Here is a 20,254-nt window from a genome sequence, read left to right as displayed (position 1 = left end):
TCCATTTTCGTAAAACGGCCCATATTTGAGCTTTACATAGTTGATTTCTCGCATAAAAAAGTTTCAGAAGTGAATTTTGTAATGGAATAGCAGAGATCTGCGCGACCTAGATTCAGAAGACTACCTGAGCTCAGGTCAGTTGTGTAGCCTATGTAAATGTTGGGGCGTGACCGTTCTCTTAATACATCCATGGGCGTGACAAAGGTACAGCTCATGGAATGCTTACGTAAGCTTCTAGCTTTGTTGAGATTTGCCCGTTTTCAGCGGCAGTTTCAAAATATGAGATTTTAATAGTAAAGGGGTGTCAATGGGATTTTGAGCTTCTATGTATGTCCTATTTACCCACCGAACTGTCATTATTCAACTATGACAAGGTAAATCGGTTTTGCATTCTATCACCCCTTTAAAAACAAACTTACGATGAACCCTCATAGGCAGTCTCATATTCACTGTAAATGGGGTATCTCCAGGATCCTGTACATTGTGATGATGCTATACTCATTTGGCTTTGTTTTTGACATTTGTGCAGCATTCATAATTTTCTTGGTTGCATATTAGAGGCAAAAATGCATCAGTGACTAAACTATGACTATAAGCTAAGCATATACAATAGATGTAATATATATTCGGTTTAACAAAACAATGTTTATCCTAAGGCATAAACATGAAGTCATTGTATTTATATAACATTCCAGCAAAGTGCTACAGTGAAATACATCAGCATGCTTTTAGAGGCTGTCAAGCAGGGAGCACCAGGTCTGAGCTTGCACTTTAAATGGAATCTATAAGTACCACACACCTTGCCCTCAGAACCTCATGCTGATACAAAAAAAAATAAAAAATCCTCGTAACTCCTATTTCAACAATGTTCATGTTTTTACTTGAATTTTAGGGTACACGTGGTCCCTAACAGGTTTGGCAAGTTTCATGATCTCCAGGGCCCATTAAACCCCTCCAACCAACCACTGCCTGTAGCTGTCAGTCCTGAAAACAGGGATGGTGTTTTATTTCCATAAAAATTGATTTGATAGATTTGGAGAAAGTTTTGATATGACATAAACAACGTCAGCCTATGACTGGAGTTTCCATCTTTTCAAACTGTGTCATGATATAGCTGGGGGCAAACTTCGTTGTAGCTACTGAAGATCGAGATTTTCCCCTCTAACTGATTTAACAGAATTTGCCCCCAGTGCACTATGCTGTCAGCAGTAGAAGTCAGATCAGATTATCGGAGATAAAATCTATGCCTGACTGCTGGCAGATTGGCTGTGATATATGAATTAAATGAGTTAATACTGTAAATGAGGAGATACAGTACTTTCCTGTGTCAGAACTGTTTGGATTATTTTGAAAGCTAAATAAGGGAAATTTTTATGTTTTATGTTTTATAGTCATATTTTATTGACTGATAAAACATATAATATTTACCTGCAAATACATTTGAAATGGCAAAGAGAGCTTTTATGTGTGTGTGTGTGTATCTATCTATCTATCTATCTATCTATCTATCTATCTATCTATCTATCTATCTATCTATCTATCTATCTATCTATATATATGCAATTTTCAGAATGTAACTTAAATATGATTAAAATTTGTAATTATGTATTAAGCTGAAAGCCAAATAATTATGTGGAGGCTGCCCAATCAAAGACCTTGTTATCTCAATAAGAAATTGATCAATTTCACACAATAGCATAAGCAGCGCGTTGGTGATATTTTCCATTGGAAGCTGTTCTTCTCACAAAATTAGTTTAAAGTTGTGACATACAGGCCTTGCACCTTAATCTGTCTCCACTAGCTGACATCAGTGCCTGGACTCTAGTCAGGCTAGCATTTTGCCACTATTGATCAGACTGAAGCAGCGTCTCTGCTCGCTCGTCACAGACAGCTGAATATCCCCAGCTCTTAGCTGGCACACTCAGCTAGTGTTGGCAGCATTGCATTCTGGGAGTTTTGGCTTTCCCCAACAGCTGGGCTGAGTTGATCCGAGTCTGAAAATCGGACAGATAATCCTGTCATGCAGCCGGCTGATGTGAGAATCTCTCCCATCCTCCACAGTGGTCCAGTTCTGCTGTAGAGAACAGCCTTCCTGGCGGCGGCTTTTGTGGTTCCCCTCTCTCCTGAATAATTCAGAACTCATGAATGGAGCGACACTCTGATTGCACAAGCTTTCTTTTTCAGGACGAGGATCGGCGCATGGCTGGTGTACAGGCTCGAAAAGAGGAGGAGAAGAAGAGGGAGAGTCACAAGCAGACGATTCATAAGGTACCACTCTGATCGGATTTGCTCCTGCTGTCTTTGTCTGCCTGGATGTAGAGTTTGAATATGTAGCAAATACACGGGACGGCCTACATCTCAAAGAGTAGATGAACTAGTGTCCTCTGAACAAATGGTGCCCTTTTTTATACATTGGGTGTTGTATGGTTAGTTATTCTTGGTAAAAAGAAGATAACTACTTGGTTCAAAGTATTGGATGGAGCTACATACTGTAGCATTCTAAAACTACCACATACTGTATTGCTGATGAGATGTGATTAATAGCTGAATGTTACACTGTGTATACTGTAGTCTAAATCCGATGCCTTTTACAGTATTAGCCAGCTTCAGGCCATTATTATTTTGGGGATCATGGTTAAAGTAAGGGTTAAGTGTGTATTTGGAAAATAACAACCTCTTTGGCCTCTTATTGGTACTTTGTTACCCATCAAAACATGTTTTATAAGAAATATTTAGGTAATGCTCAAGACTTTTTTACCCTTTTATGTGACTGATAATGTGTCTTGATTGTTGAGGCTGCTTGGGCCATAAAATACACCTTTTGGATGCTGACATGGACTTCAATCAACTTTTCAAACGTTAGGTTTAGTGGCTTGACGGTTAACGGTGAAGTAGGGGATTTGATTCGCCGGGGTATTTTGGCGACGGTAATGTTATTTATGTTGTAAGTTAGCAGTAGACTTAATTAACCTGACCCAGGGTGAGTGATGAAAACTGCTCTGTCTGCCTGGTTCAACTCTGAGATTTTCTCGCATTGCACAGTGCTATGAAGGAATAATCTCCGAGATTACTCTATATTATACCTCTGTTTAGAAGTGGTGAATGTAAGCTACAGCTCACAGCAACTTTATACTATATAGTGTCTGGCTTTTAATAATAGACACTGAAAAGCATAGGGCCTTTTTTTCGCCAATCTCCACACAACAGTCGCGATGTTCCTTTCAGCTAACCGCTCGTGCTCCAGGAAAGTGAAGAAAAGTTAGTTTGGTATATTCAACAATCATGTAGCTAACATTGGAAGCAGGAAAAGAGTCAAAGACCGTAACCCCCCACCCCCGCTGTTGTAAAGTGTTCTGCATGTGACGTGCAGGTTACCTTCCCCCCAAACACGGACACACATACAGGTATGTCTCGCTTTATTAGATAGATGGGGAGGGGTACACTACAGTATCTTTAAATGGGTCTGTAAATGATACTTTATTTCTTTAAATGGTCTAAGATGTTTTGTCTTGCCCAGGCATCTGTTTTTGTTGTGTGTGTGTGTGTGTGTGTGTGTGTGTGTGTATGTGTGTATGTGTGTATGTGTGTATGTGTGTATGTGTGTATGTGTGTGTGTGTGTGTGTTTTCTGTCTCCGTCAGTCTTCTTCTGTCACATTAAGCTAGTTAGGGGTTGGGAAAAGTGTATGTAGGTGTGTGTAAAGTACATATTGATGGTGCTACTGCTGTGTCTGTGCTGCAGTGGGGTCTTTTGCTGAGTGATGGTCTCCGTGCGGAACACATTGACTCTCAGTAAACTAACTCCTGTTAATCCCTGGTGTTAAGAAAATGTTCAATTGAATGTTGCAGCCAAGAGTTCGTAAGGGTGAAGGATTCACTATGAATAATACTGACTCACCCCTGCATCGGGGAGTGGCACATTCCATAACTGAGCCTATCGAAACTACAGCTTGGCCAGAAAGGAACAATTGAAAGACAGCGAAGGAGCAGAAATCTTCTCTCTTGCAGGGTGGGGATGGCACTTTAACTGCTATACTGTAACTGCAGTTAAATCAAAAAGCTGCGGTACCAAGAGCAAATAAATTAGACCAGCACATGCATATGCAATTTCCGATTTAACTTTGAGGTGTAATATCTGCCAGTAAGGCCAGTAAGCAGTTTTCATACTTTCTTTAGCAACATACCTAGTATATGCCCTCTGTGTTCTGCTTAAGAGAACTGACACTTGAAACCTTCTGTGTGTGTGTGTGTGTGTGTGTGTGTGTGTGTGTGTGTGTGTGTGTGTGTGTGTGTGTGTGTGTGTGTGTGTGTGTGTGTGTGTGTGTGTTCATCAAGGAGAAGCGGCGTCTGGCGATCCGTAATGCAGCACAGCAGTGGGAGGGCGTCAGAGCCTGCCTGGAGCTGCCACCCGCAAATGGTGCTAAAGAAGAAGTCAGTCCAGAGAACAGCCCCGCCCACAGCCCCGCCCAGACCAATGGCCTCGCACAGGAAACATCTCCAGATGAACCCAGGTACACACCACATCAGCACAAGATGTTTAATGAGTGAAAATTCACACCGGATGGTGTTATGTGTGACTTGTTTGTTTCAAAGAGAAATGTAGAGGAATCACTAAAACATGTTATTATTATCTGACATTTTAAAATCTCTTTACTGTTACGTACTATATGTATGCGGTAAGTCAACATGGCTAACACTATGACAGTCTAATTATTTAGACTTGGTTGGACTGTAAATAATGTAGCTCAGATGGGAATCTGTAAACATAAAGAATGAATGAATGTTGGGTTTAGATTCAAAGGGTTTTGATTTGATACACAGTAGTCATGAGTCTCCTCTCCTGACAATTGGGTGGGGAAATCTGATCTCGGGCCTTGGTACTGATGTTGGGCATGGAATACCTGTTAAAAGGAGCAGTTGGCGGACTCATCTAAGGCGCCCTGATCATTTGAAACTAGTTTCATATTTGCAAATAGCTGGACAATTATGTCAGTACTGTTTGAATGGACACACAATAGCCAAGGTAGGTAGGTCAACAAGGTAGGAAAAGGAAGATTATGTTTAAAATGACAACCATAAAGAAACATCAAGATATAGGCGTTTACTTTGATTGACAGCTGAGATGAAGGGAAGGAATTGTGTCTTTTAACATACAATTCTGGGCGATAGAAGTGAGACTAGTATGTGCATTTTTTTGCATGCTCATCTTAATAATGTGTTGAGTATGATTTAATTTATAATCCTCTACTATATGTTTGTAATTACAAATTTGATTTCAAAACAACCCTCTAATCTGAGCATTGCTTTACAGCCTAGCTTCTCCTTCATCTGAAAGGGTTCTGAAAAGAATGGTATGCTCTGTTGCTGAGTTTGTTTGTTTTATTTTTTGTTTATCAGACGGGTAAGTCCAGGTTCAGGACCAGAGCGACCATCAGGGGGAACGGAGAGCAGACTTCGCACCAACAGCCGTCCAAACAGCCCACGAGATCCAAAGTAAGACAAAAATGCATGTGTGTGTGTACACCCACCCTGACATATGTGTCCACAGAAAGTAAAAAATAAGCAGCCGCACGGAAAATACAGTAGTCAATAGCGGTCAATAGATCACTAGAGTTCTCTGTGTTGACCAGTAACTGTATGAGACACAAAAAGATTTCACAATCTGATATTTTCTGTTGGAATCTATGATGATTTTGAGACAGATATATTGTAATATTGCGTAAAGGATCAGTTCACTCGAATTGCAAAGAAACACATGTTCCCTCGTTGGATCTAGCCCTGCAGAAAGTTTTGGTTTTATTTGCCAAGGTTTTGAGATATCTGCCATTGTGACACCTCTATTGTATTACTAGTATGGAATTTTTTTTCAGTTACATGAAGTAAATTTAAAAATGGTGTACAGACAGACAGACACTAATGAATACATACGTAAGGGTTGATGCCCGACGAGGTGTCCATTGTCAGGAATTAATGAATGACCGGGAGGCCAGTAGCGTCTGACGTGGAGCTTCGCCGGAGCTGCGCCGCGGAGCTTCGCCGGAGCTTCGCCGGAGCTTCGCCGGAGCTCTGTGAGTACATACGTGTCTAAGATGTCTGAAGACAGTTTTCTTCATCCACTGTTTATAACACGATGCTGGAAGCGCTCTAAATCAACAGTCTGTGCTAAGTTTATGTCAGCGTAGGGCTCTGATACACTCTCCTGCACAGAGTGGGATCCAGGTCTGGATGAGTTATGAGGGGCAGGGCTGAGATAAAAGTGGGGGCTGTGTTAAGGACTATTATTACATGTTTAAAAGAAGGCTTTTCCTTCCTGCATAAGGATATGAAAATGGCCCCCGAAGCGCAATCCCTCAATGGCTTTGGCTATCCTTTACAGGGTCCATTATAACTTCAGTCAACTTCAGGATTAGCAGGTTATGGTGATGAGCAGGGCTCACGCAATCCAATCCACCACACTCGTTTCAGATGGGAGTTGTATCACTTTGGCTTGTATTGAATGACAAAATACCAAGGGCCTTTACAAACCCTGGCACTACCAGTAACTTGAAAGATAAGCAAGATCTGTGACTTAAAGGTCAAAGGGTAAAATCTTTAAAATACCTGGGAATGTGTACAGTAGCTGGGAAATTTAAAGATAGTTTCGTTCACCAATGTGTGAATTTATTGAAGGGTTATAATACCTACACAGTGTATCCCAGATTACCGCTGATAGCTGTTGAGCTACTAGATGCTGACAAAAATTACATCATCCTCCTCGATAGAGCATGTAGGGGCAAATGATCGATGAACTTGTCTCTGGGTTTTTAGGCCCGTGAATCAACACTCTTGCTTCTAATGCATGACATCGTGGAACAGGTCAATGGGGGTGTTAATTCCCAGAAATCCCAACAGCAGGAGGTGGTTTATTCATTTGCACCCTGGCATGAGACAGTGTATGGTTTTGTTGCAGGTCATCCATAATCCTGCTACTCCAGAATCTCAACAGATTCTCGGTTTCCCATTCAGGTCAGGGTCTGGGCCTGGCACATCTCCACATCTGGATCTGCTCAGGGACAGCCTGGGGGAGCAGGGCTACCTCTTATGTGTGTTTCTTCCTTGAGTAACAAACTGGGGACTGCCCTCTATTTCTTTACCTCCAAGCACGCTGCTGAGGACTATCACCTCAACTAGAGACAATTTAACAGTAAAACACAACTTTAATTGATTAAGTTTAGAAAAGTCAGAACAATGTATATCATTTGACACACTATGACTTTTTTCTTATGATAAGATCTGTTGCTATGTAAAATGATCGTTCATTCAGGATTTCTAAATGGTTTTAGTTTCCACGATTTCTATATGGGCAATGTTTGCATTGTTAGATTTCTGAAAATTATGACTTTAATCAAGATGTCCATTGTTGCCAATCCCTATGATAAAGAAAATGTGTCATAAAGGGTTAAAAACTGTCAAATATAAAGAAAACAACTACACTGCCGCAGAATGTCGATAAATGACAAATATGGAAAAAAAGATGATGTTATGATGTCATCTCTGGTTTGCATTAGCAGCCCCAGTTTGGTGGCAAATTAGAATGAGGTTGATGTGAATATTGACGGCACATTCAACATGATAGTGTCAGTGTTCCTATAATACTGTAAGTTATGGGACAATAACTTGTTTCACTACCAACTTGTGACAGTGTGAACAATTTAGGATTTATATGATCTCATTTCCCCTGTGAGAAGGGCTTGGGGGTGCATTGGGAGTGGAAGAGTTATTTCTCAGAAATCCAATAGTGGTGTTGATCACCGTGTGGGGAGATGGAAAGGCCTTTATACTATTCATTCATTCATTTAAAAAAAGAGTTGTGCTGAGACCCTGAAGAGGTGGTTTTGCAGGCACATACTGTATATGATTTATCCCTATAATGGTGAGAACGAAGTTTAACAGGCTTCTCAAATGAAACCTTAGATCCAAAACCACCACACACTGTAGGAACAAACTTTACAGCAGTAGTCTGCAGCACTTGGCACCCAGTACATCTGCACTGCACCAGTAACTGCCACTTGAACCATTTGTTTTCACTTTTCAACTGTGAAATGATAAAATGCTCTTTTGAAATAACTGTGCAGAGAGTAATACCCAGTTTCATACCCATCACTCCCACACAGTATTTAGGCAATTGGAGACAATGCGTATGCTACAAGCCATGTCTTTGGGGGGGGATTAAGTTGTTGAGAGACGACGGATGGATGTCCTTTTTAAAACCTATAACCTGAACTAAAATCTTCAGGGACACGTTAAAAAAAAAAAAAAAAAAAAAAAGATATTCTAACATGACGGAAAGACATTAAAATGACAATAATCCAATAGTAACCACATTATTCAAAATCACTGACTGGACAATTAGGTTGTTATGCTAGCTTTGAATAACTAGTCTAACTGCTATATGTCTGCTGTTAGCTGGCAGATTATTTGGCTTCATACCTATGCTTCATACACATACAGCTAGCAAGAAACGTTGACAAACGCACTCTTCTAATCATTACGTTACACTGGGTATCTAAGTTAGTTAATGCCACTTTTGATATAGGAACACCAACTCCAAATATTTTACTATAATAAGCAATTATTATGGAGATATAAACATAATCGAAGCACTTACAGGATTTTCATTAGGGATTTCACTCTTTGTGAGGCTTCGTTTTTGCCGCGTTCAACAATAACATACGTGTCTGCGCCATAGACTGTACTGTATGCGCCGGAGGACCACAACAACAATCTAGCTGCCCTGATTGCTGCCCAATTGCGCTAGAATTACAAAAAGAACAAATTATTGTTATAAATATAAAACGTCACTAAAGACCTATAATTTTCACAATCATTTTTAATGTTAAAAATATTTGTCGGGGACCCCCCAAAATCTAAAAATAAATTCTTATAGGGGGTCCCTAATGACTTATGGGGGGTCCGGGACCCCCCAGACCCCCCTCATTACGAACACTGATTCTGCAACATTATATCCATTCTCCTAATATATCCATGGTATCCCCCCATATTTTCCTATGATCATCTCTTACATTTGATCAAGAATGGCTTTCATACAGGGTGCATGGAGGGTCACCTTAGGTGTCATGTAAGAGTGTCTGGATACATATGACGATTGAGTGGGATATTCACTGGGTTATTGGTTCAGGCTGTATTACATGATTAATCCTGTTGTTGTATTTACTCGCAAGTGTAATTTTTTTAAAGCTGTAGCTCTCCCAAAGGGTATTCAAAACTAACTGAACTAATTAAAACTGACTGAACTCTAAGGCAGACTACGGCTTCAAAGAAGACTTTGAGTTCCGTCACACTGTATACTTATATAGACACAAGCAGACCACACAGAAAGTTTTCCCAAAAGCCTAACAGCCATGTGGGAAAACTTTGCCCTCTCCTGAGGCACCTGACCATTCACCTGTCTTTTACACAAGAAAGAATCAGTTAAAGTGACTCAAGGTCAAAGTATCACCTCCCGAGAACCTGGTGTCAGTGTCGAGTCACGTTCCTCTTTTAGCATTTTACACGTGTGATATGGACTGGGGGAATATTCCACTATGATTACTGGTTACCATCTTTACTTTTCAACACAATCACTTAACACAAGTACTCAATTGTTGTTTCGAAATCAAAAATCTTTGGGTTTTGTACTCTTGGTGGGGAAAAAAGCAATTTGGAGATTTTTTTTTTTTAGACCAACTGTTAACTATTAAGAAGATAAGAAAAATAATCTACAGATTAATTGATAAGGATAACAATCGCTAGTTGCAGCCCTAATCAACAGCAAATTACTATGGTGCATCAGCCAAATAATTTGTATATGATTGGGTTGACCTTTTATAAACTGTATGTAATAAACCAAAAGCTTTAACTTGCTATTTTTATCTTTCAAGGCATTATGTTTAAGGCCTTGTAAAAACAAATGTATTTGGATCTAGGACAAAAAAGAAATTTAAGAGAAAATACTTACAGTCTCATATTGCAAACATCAGTATGTGCAGAGGTGGGGTTTTGTTTACAACTAAAAAGTTGATCTCTGTCTCCATCACTCGTCTCTTCTCTTGTCTTTACCTGGACCTCCTTATTTTTTTGACCGAGACTCCAATCTACTGTAGTATACCTCTCATTTTGATTTAGGCCTTTAATTATCCATTTTAATTGTTTGTCTGATTCTCCAAATCTTTGATCCTCTTTTTGCTGCTCCGTTATGAGAGTAAACTGTTCCTTTCCTCTGGTACAGAGAGGAGTCATCTCTGGGGGGTCAGTCTTACTGAGCTGCAACAAAGGTGGCCTTTTTTTTTTTATTAAATGCTTCAGTTACAGTACAGCTCAATTTTGTTTCCTTATTTATGTACCCTCTCTGTCTACAGCATGTCTGCTATCCTTTTTGTTTTTCTGTCCTTGATTCTTACTCTTTTCTCTTAAACACACACAAAAAAACTAAATCTAAAACTAAATCGGTCTCAACAAGAATCTTGGATTAGAGTTCTGTAATCAAAGGATTAGTCTTCTAACCACTATGGCTTTCTGTTGCAGCGAGATTGGGAGGGTGTGAAATACGAATAGGGGTGATTAGTTTGTTGGCGGGCTGATCAGTGTTGAGTAGCGTGCAGCCAGTAGCCATCTGATGCCCTGCTATGCTGAAAAGTCCCTTGAGTGTCAGCAGACCCAGAGGGCTGAGCACATGGGCTCGGGCAGGGAGATTATGCCTCCTTGAGACTCGCCCAGATTCTCCACTCTCACGACTCTCTTATCAGGGAAGGGCACTTCAACTGTCGTATAGCAGAATAGAAAGCAATTAAACAAGACAAATAGGACATTGACTAGACCGCTGCGTGTTCTGTAGCGATGTTGCTTTTTCCTTCTTTTAGCACAACGTTTGCCTTTTCAAACAAATGTGAGCAAACCACTTTTGGCACAAAGATATTCTTCAAGTTTCACAAGGCAACACATTCTGTGCATTCAGCAAATGAAGACTGGTTTACAAAGTGTGTTTTTGTGTGCGTGTGTATATTTTTTGCAGGCTTGTGGAGGCAGGGAGCGGCAGTATTCAGAGCTTGTCCCTCTCTGACAGTCACCTGGCGGAGCTGGATGGAGACACGCTGCGTTTATTCGGAACGGGAGCCCTGGAGGCCCTGGAGAGGGGCTGGGGAGTTCAGACTGCTGGTGCTGTCACTGTAATAACCTTCCGCTACATCAACTTTGACGCCATTGTACCAACACTGCCTCGAATAAGGATCAAGTTCCCCAATCTATCGGTGAGGACACTAGATACATACCATAATGAGCCATGGCATTGTGTTGACTTAAAGAAGAAACAAAAAGAGTGTGCATTTTTCATTTTACCTTCAGATGTGATTGTAGTACATGCTGAGTGTCATTTAACACCAAACTGCCATGACATGACACAAAGAGGGAGGATTTTGAAGGTGGAGCCTGCCCTCTCACAGCCCAATAGTTCTTATTTGTCATTATCTTTGGCCTTTATCCACACAAAAAAAATTGTCCCAAACTAATCTAACATCATCTGACCATGGTTCCCACGGGACCTTGAAATCCTTTATCGTTTGTGAAAATAGACATAAATAGACATGGGTCACTGAAAATTCTTGACTTTTTATATTTTTTTGCAAATATGTTTTACTCAAAGTAATACTCAAAATACTGAAAAAAAGTGGGCTGGGATTGTGTCTACATGGCTCTCACGACTAAAATCCAGTCCAAGATTTACTCTCGTCTGGCAGCCTCTTGCTCATTACTCTCTCCTTTTGTCTTCTGAGTTTCCTCCATCAACGTCCTCTTTGGTCTCTTCGCCTCTGTCATGAAGTGCGTAAAGGCTGTTGAACCCGGTTCAGTTGCGCGCTGGCCCGGCTACGGCACGACACCAGTGTAAATCAAAGAGTCGAGGCAGAGCATCCGGAGGACATCAAAGGGAAAAACAGATAACATTTGTCTCCCTAAAATATGATCCAGTTTCACCCAAATCAGTGGTAGTGCCATAAAGCGTTGCATACTTCTCCCGGGAGAGCCACAGGGCTTAAACTTCTTAAGGCATGGTGCAGTTTTACATTTACATAATACTTAATTCAAAACATTGTACACATTTCCTCCATGGCAGCATTTTAGGCTCACAAATGGTATCTTGCTTGAACCCCTGGATCCAACCTGCTCGCCAAAGTTACATAGTGGGACAACAGGTGTTTGGGGCGCGCAGTGGGAATGCCAGAGGCACCATTCTTCATATTTAAAGTCAGTGTAGCATAAAAATGATGTTGAAGTGTTTAATTTAATGTAAAATAGTTAGATGATGTTGCTTTAATTGTCAGTGAGCTTCTGTAAAACCTGCTAGTTCTCATTATAAAAATTCTCAGTCTTGTAACAATTATTAACCATGATCGTGTCTTAAACTATACCATGTTGGGTCCTTGAATTTGAGGGAATTGGGTCTGGAAAGTCATTGAAAAGTCCTTGAATTTGATGTTTAAGATGGTGTGGGAACCCTGTCCGACCTTGGCAGATAACTAAAGGTGCTGGATATCCAGTTGTGGTCGTTCTGAACATCCTGCACAAAAACATCCAATTTCTTATTGGTTCTTTTGCGGCAGAACTACTCCCAACCTAATTTGTCATATTTGTAAAATTGTGTCAGTGCTGTGGTAAAGAGAGCAATAGTTGAAATAAACCTGTTTTAAGTAACTTTTAAGTAGGCTATATTCTTTATATTAAATATTCTGAACAAAACACTTTGTTCATGTAACATACAATATAATTAGGTGGATATTTTTATCCAAAGCACCTTACAGTTTCCTGAAAGCATATTTTTTTAAATCGATTTCTCCAAGAGTAATAAAACTCGCTTACACTGTCAATCTTTGCCATGATCAACTAAGTGAGGCTTCAACAAATATACAGTTGCTATATAATTCTACATCTCTGAAACCAACTTGCAGGGTTCATACGTTTTGAAAAAAACTGGAAAAGTTATGGAATTTGAAAAGTGCAAATTCCAGGCCTGGAAAGGTTTTGGAAACATAAAAAGACCCAGAAAGTTTTGGAAAAGTCATGGAATTTTTTTTTAACATAAAAATAATATAATAATAATAATAATATGTCATTAATAAATGTATTTTCACGTTGTCTTAACCTCAACATTCTATTCGGGGAGCGATATTATGAATCCCACTATGAACCACATAAATTGTCATTCATTTTATAGTTAAACATCTGAGGGTAAACTTTAACACAGATTTGTATTCTTATTGTATAATGTCGACTGACATTTTCAGGAACACATAGTCATGGAAATTTGCCAAAAAGTCATGGAAAAGTATTGGTTAAAATGCATATGAACCCTGAACTTGTTACTCTTTCTGCAGCACCTGATCTTCTTGGAAACCAACATCAGCCGTCTGCCCCAGCTGGCTGCCTTGACTCAGGTGAGGCGTCTGGACCAGCTGACCATCCACCCAGAGGGCAACCCAGTGGTCAGTCTGGCTCTGTGGCGCTCCTTCCTCATCTACCGCCTCCACCACTTCAACCTGCAGAAGATCAACGGCCAGGAGGTGAAGTGTTTAATGCATTCCTCCTGCCGCCTTTTTAAGACACAAATATAGTAACCAATTTGAACAACAAAAAATAGTTTGACTTTTTGCGAACTACACTTGGCTTTCTGGTGGAGAGTTAGATTGATACTACTCTCATTTCTTCCCATTAAATGTAAGGCTTCTAGACATCGAGCAGCTGGTTAGCCTAGCTAAGCTCATGGACCTAGCCTGGCTTTGTCCAGCACCTCTAAGGATCACTCATTTACACTTTATATCTTGTTTGTATCACATCTATACAAAATGTCCAACTCATCTCATCTAACTCCCTGCCAGAAAGCAAATAAGCCTATTTCTCAAAATGTCAAACTTTTCCCTTACATTTAAAGGAAGGTTGGGCAGCCTGTGGTTCTCACCACTGCTTTTCTACTCGCGTCTCATACCGACACACACCCACACCCACACCCACACACACACACACACACACACACACACACACACACACACACAACAACACAAACAAACAAACACACAAACACACAAACAAACACACAAACACACAAACACACAAACACACACAGGTTAGAGCTATGCATTCACACAAAATGTAGGCATCTTTCTGCAGAGGTGTATGTGTTTATTTGTGCTTTAGAACGTAACCACCCTGAAACAATCAGAAAGCAACATTTTATTCCTCTGATTCACTGCTTTGTTCGGCGCACCCTCTCTTCATTTACTCTCAAGTTCGCCTGACCACCGCTGCACTCTTCGCTGCTGTTTTTTTTTTTTTCTCTCTCTCTCTCTCTTTTTTTTCTCTCTCTCTCTCTCTCTCTTGCTCTCTCGCTCTCTCGATCCGGGGAGGATGGGCCACTGTGTTTACAAACAGTAAGCGCTATTGACTACATACTATTATACCTTTTAAATTATGGGCCCATGTCTCCTGGATTGATCTACTGTACTTCTAAATTAGAATTCTGTAAAGACTTTGTTTGATTAATGATTTTTATTTTATATTATATCTGCTGTCTCTTTTTTCTTACCTTGTTTTCATTGTGTTAGTTTTAATGTTTCATCCCAAACAGCTTCTGTTAAATGTTCTTAGATGTAACACAGTACAGAGTTGTACTACTGTGCTGGGACTGTAACTTTTGACTCAATGGTATAACCCATGACCAAGCTGTAACTCTTACTTCTGTGTTTTCAGAGTTTACAGATACACATGAAGTTACCTATCAATCAAGTATCTACTGTTGTGTGCTTGTATGTCTACCTTAGGTCACCATGAATGATGTGATCGCTGCAGTGCGTGTGTTTGGGACACTGGGTCATATAGCAGCCACCGAAACTCCACGTTGCCGGCTCCTCCTGCTGCTAGAGGAATCCAGGTGAGAACTTGATATCAGGCAATTAACCACAACATAACAGTAGCTACAATTAATTGACAGGTGTGTGCTGTGTCCAGGACTGTGTATGTTGTTCGTTTAAATATGTCAAGAATGTATGGATTCTTACATGTGCATATGTGTAAGTTACAGCTTGCGAGCGTGCAGGCTAATGTACATGCATGTGCATGCCTGTTCTGTGTGTATTTGCCTCTATACATTTTGTGTGTGTGTGTGTGTGTGTGTGTGTGTGTGTGTGTGTGTGTGTGTGTGTGTGTGTGTGTGTGTGAGAGAGAGACAGCGAGACAGAGCCTGGCAAAGAGGAGCCAGGGGAATTAGACTATGTGTCTCTGGGTAAGGGTGGGTTCTTGGCACTTCGACACAAACATTCTTCTCTCTCCCCAGCCAAAAGCTCTCGAGGTCTGTCACTCGTTGTTAATGAAAAAACATCTTTGCAAAGCTAAAATCTGTTGAATTTTGTCACGCACAGGAGCGTTTTTTGAATGGTTCTCATTATCTGGTTGATTATGGGCAGCCTAAAAGGTCGAAAGCAAAGCATATAGTACCATAGTATTACTGTTCTCCCAAAGATTGAACTATTGCCTGGTCGAGTCATTGACTGGTTAAGGAAACTGTATTACATGTGATCTCTCTAAATAACCTCGATTTTGATGACATGAAGGAAATTTATTTCTTTGAGTTATACAGTTAGAAGTTGAAGACAGTGACAGTAGGCTCAATGAAATATAAAAAAAATGTATTGAGTAATGAGCTGCCTCAGTGTCCTCAGTTTCCCCTTCAGAATCTGAAATGAACTATGCTAGTAAACTTTAGGACAACTGTCTCTCGGCTTCATCTCACCCCGGTTCATACACTGTTATGGATAGATAATAATAGTGACTGTGGATACATAATATACAAGGGCTGAAGATCATATTCGCATCAGCACTGAAATCTTAATCACTCCATGCAGAGTCATTAGCCCTTAAGTCAACATATCTATTTGTTTCACTAAATGCTGTTAGATTTGTCTTTGTATCTATCAAAACCTTCCTGCTGTAGCCTGTGTGTAAAATAAAGTTTGGTTTTGGATGTTATTTTACATGTAGCTATGAATAAAGACTTTGCTCATGTAAATGTGCATCATAGGGGTTCTTGTCAAGAATCACTGTAACCTACACATCCTTACGGAATCTCATTTCACTAAATACTTTCAAATATCATTTTAGTAGACTGGACTTTACAGTATCTTGCAGTACAAAGAACATTAACTGTATTGCCTTGTTAACACATGTGGCACCCCAAGTAGGATAACATGTATCCAAAAAAATCTATTTGACCCAGATGTGGCACTGTTTATGTTGTATGTAATCATTAGCTATTAGATTCTGATTACAGTTTGTCTTGGACACATACTTCTGTAAAATGGACCATTTGGCCAGGTTTTTCCAAGACAAATTGTTTGAAGGGCAAACAGTTACCACTACTGTTCTCTGCTGAACAAGGCTTTTTGCAGTCATCACTAGCAAGAGTATACATTACTTGTTACCAGCATAACACATATTACATGTTACACAATGTCTACAATTCATCACATCATAAGGTGCCTCTGTTACAGTCTTATATAAAGGCTTAATTTTAAGAGGAGGAAATTAAACCAGCTGAGATGCTCCAGCAAAGTGATCATGTGACACGGGATTCATGAATATGGAAAGTGGCTGATGAAGCCAGATAAGGTGCCTCTGTTACAAAGTGACGCACGTTCGTCACGGAAGTAAAGGCTGGACTACAATAGAGCAGTTTGGAGCAGTTTGTGAACAGTTTTCTGAGTTTTCTGTTGGAGATGGAGAAAAGTCCCTTTTGGGTGGACTTTGGACTTTTTCACTTTGTAAACCGATTACATGCACAAAAAAGATATATATGGTAACACAATAAAGGAAAGGGAAAAAGCCAAAAAGCATAATATGAGCACTTTATAATACATCTAATGAGTTATAGTTTGTATAGCTTTCATTGGCTGTTTATTTATAATTCTGCACTGTGCACAAGTTCTAGTAAAGTGAAAGAAAGGCCTTAAACATTTTTTTTTATTAGAAAAAGTTTGTAAGGACAACGATTCCATGTATTGCTTGTCAGTGTTGTTTGATTTCAACCTCAGTTGACCCTTGAACTTTGTTGAGAATGAGCAGAGTTCACTTCTTGGAATTCACATTTCATCACTAGGGGTCCCGCTAAATGGAAAATATTAAGGAAAAACTATTTTGACATGGAAGTGAATGCATCCACTATAATAATACCTTTAAATAGATTTCAATGGTTTGTAAAACTCCAATCAGCAACTAAATGATCATGTAAACTTTTAGCTCAAAACCCAAAATGGAAAAATGAACTCTACAAGTAGTTACAATGTTTCACACAATTGACTGAGTTGATCTTTGTTACAGTCCTATCATAACAGCTGTTCTCTTAAGAGATGTTTACACTCAATTACACTCTATTAAGAAATACACACACACACACACACACACACACACACACACACACACACACACACACACACACACACACACAGGTTTGTGGCACTATCTTTGTGGGGACCCGTCATTGACATAATGCATTCCCTAGCCCCTTACCCTAACCTTAACCATCACAACTAAATGCCTAACCTTAACCCTTACCCTCACCCTAACCATAACCTAATTCTAACCCTAATCCTACAACCAAGTCTTAACCCTCAAACAGCCCTTTAAACTTGTGGGGTCCAGCATTTTGGCCCCACAAAGCTGTCGGGACCCCACAAGTATACTGGACTCCCGGTTTTTGGACCCCACGAATATAGTTAAACAAGAACACACACACACACACACACATCGTAAATGGAATATTTGCCTCCAGCCTCCACTGAAAAGATTATTTCAGCATCCTGGCACTGGCCTGTGGAACATGTTGGTGCAGTCGTGTAACACATGAGATTTCATACTGATAGACAGCAACATTTGATGTAGTTTACATCACTTTTAAAGTGAGTGAAATTAAAACACTGACATTTATGGAAAGGTATTCAAATGTACAAAATATTACAATTTTTTTTGTGTGACAGTTTGACTCTCACTGAGGTGAGACATTTTATTTGACAGACACAAGAACACACCTTTATTACCTTGGTGTCACTCACTTTCTGCCACTGTTTCTCCCCAGGTGTCTCTTCAATCTGTGTCTAACTCATTCTTCTCTCTTCATCCTGAAGGAAACGTCAGCTGCAATTCCTGTTAGAGGGACGTGGCAGACGGGCAGGACTGAGTCCGGAGGAGCTGCGAGATAATGGGAAGCTCCTGGGAGAAGGCCTGAGCAGGGCGCTGTTCAACTACCCAAGCAGAGACTGCAGTGCAGAGAGCCCTGAGGTCAGCTTTTAACATGTACTTTTTTGGCCAAGTGGTCTGAGATACTGCAACAACTCTTGAATGTGACTAAAAAGTTAGTAAAAGTTTGAGTACCACATTAATCCATTTGTCTACCAACAGCCAACTGGGTTTTGGAGTCACATACCTAACCCCACTGTATGTCAGCCTACATCTCTTTGAAATCAGTTTAACCAATAAAACGGATTTGATCTTGTAGTAAATCTGTGTGTGGTTTAACAAAGGAGCTAGAAGCTACCAAATCAGGTGGCAAAAATTGCTTTACCAAACTCAAGTATTTCGATGTAAAAGGCATCAATATTATACCATTATAAATCTAGCACACCGTCAGACAGGGATCAACACTCGCCATCCACCCTGTCTGTATACGTAATTGGTGTGTGAGTGCATTGATGTCACAGAAGTTATTATGTGGCCACCTGCAGTCCCAGATGTTTTGCTGAATGCACCATTGCAACACCAACATCTGATTTTACTTTCTATGCTATTGTCGTTTAAAACCATGCTGTGCTCCAAGTGCCAAACATAACTCAAACTTTATTTCCACTACAATAAATAAATAGGGTTTGGAACAATGGAAGGTTAATTCTATCAACAAACAACACCAATAATTTAAAGCAGCACAAATGCAGTCATAATACAATTACAACCACCCTTCCAGTGGGTGTGGAGTGGCACATTTTAGATTGTGTTTGCGTAGATCAGGCACCATTACTTTTCTGCCTTGTGCTTAGATTGCCTCTTTCACTTTGATAACCTGCGTCCACCAAGGAGTGGATGCTTGCTGAGCTTTTTTAAAACCTAGATCCAGATTTTTTTGTTGTTATCATAGTACCTAGTATGCAAGCTTTACACCTTCCTCTTAGATTTTCCTGCCACTGCACCTCACTTTAATGTACTCAACAGGGCTGATAATTCTCTTCTTTTCCTCACAGGAGGGCACTGTGGAGTCATCGGAACGTGCTGCCATGATAGAGCAGTACCTGCAGGAGTTGGTCCAAAGGGCATCAGACACCAATCTGAAGGGTGAGGCACTACACAAGCTCTGGCCCTCCATGTTTGCTGAGATGGTGAGGGACTGTGTGTTGGAGATGAGGGACCGAGCAGCCTTCCGCCAAGCCAGCCTTGCGAGGCTCTCTGAGACCAAGTGAAGTCATTCACTCTTAGACTACACACACAAACACATGTGGACATAGCTTTACATAGCCCACAGGGCTTCATCTGAAACTCCATTCACATCATCACTCAGTGACTTATCATCACTGACTATCAGTTATTCAAATCGTTGGAAACTAAGATCTGTGATCCCCCAGTGTGTGGGACGCTTTTTAAGATGGCTGTAGACTTTTTTTAAAGAAGTTATTGTGACAAATCCGCCTTGATTGAATGTAGATTTTCGCTGAAAACACACTGTTATATTCATCAATGCTTGGAGCTGTAACATACTTGAAGAAAGTTAAAGGGACTTATTGACTCCCAGTGCATTGTGGCCCCTACGGAGCATACTCTGCACTTTTAAAGCTTTCTGAATGACCCCTCTTCACGTTTAATGTTATCAGCTGAAAATGGCCCGGTGTCTCTTTTGTCGAGACTAATGTTTCACGCATCACTCTCTCACTTTCTCCTGTCTGACGTAAAAAGAAGAGGCACAAAGAAGGACAAGGACTTTTCTTTGTTTACCACTGATTTTCTGTATTGTAATTAGTATTAAACAATTCTGTATTAACACTCAGTTTGTGTACATGGTTTGCATGGTTGTTCTTCCTGGAAATCTGTCATGGCATCAAATGGGTTCAGATCAGCTGTTTTGCTTGGTGTAAGTGTTCCCCCCCGTTCCTATCACATGAGTCTACCTCTAAAATACATCAATGCTCACGGCCATCTCTT

At 40.3% G+C, this 20,254-nt stretch overlaps 1 protein-coding gene across 5 annotated transcripts in view; it reads left to right on the top strand.

Moving 5' to 3' along the window:
• LOC120556344 (leucine-rich repeat-containing protein 49) overlaps positions 1–20,099 on the top strand; it is a 38,547-nt gene extending 18,448 nt beyond the window's left edge. For 4 of the 5 annotated variants that reach the window (XM_039795892.1, XM_039795890.1, XM_039795893.1 and 1 more), the window contains 8 exons: positions 2,185–2,268; positions 4,334–4,509; positions 5,396–5,491; positions 11,049–11,283; positions 13,402–13,587; positions 14,842–14,951; positions 18,196–18,349; positions 19,303–20,099. In XM_039795892.1, coding sequence (XP_039651826.1) covers positions 2,185–2,268; positions 4,334–4,509; positions 5,396–5,491; positions 11,049–11,283; positions 13,402–13,587; positions 14,842–14,951; positions 18,196–18,349; positions 19,303–19,518 — 1,257 coding nt within the window. In that variant the 3' untranslated portion in view covers positions 19,519–20,099. The remainder of the gene's footprint in view (positions 1–2,184; positions 2,269–4,333; positions 4,510–5,395; positions 5,492–11,048; positions 11,284–13,401; positions 13,588–14,841; positions 14,952–18,195; positions 18,350–19,302) is intronic. The other variant, XM_039795891.1, reaches the window with a different exon arrangement.
• Positions 20,100–20,254: the final 155 nt, after the last annotated feature.

Source organism: Perca fluviatilis, chromosome 3 (genome assembly GCF_010015445.1).
Source record: "Perca fluviatilis chromosome 3, GENO_Pfluv_1.0, whole genome shotgun sequence".
NCBI classification, from domain to species: Eukaryota; Metazoa; Chordata; class Actinopteri; order Perciformes; family Percidae; genus Perca; species Perca fluviatilis.
This window is presented reverse-complemented; position numbering and strand designations above follow the sequence as displayed.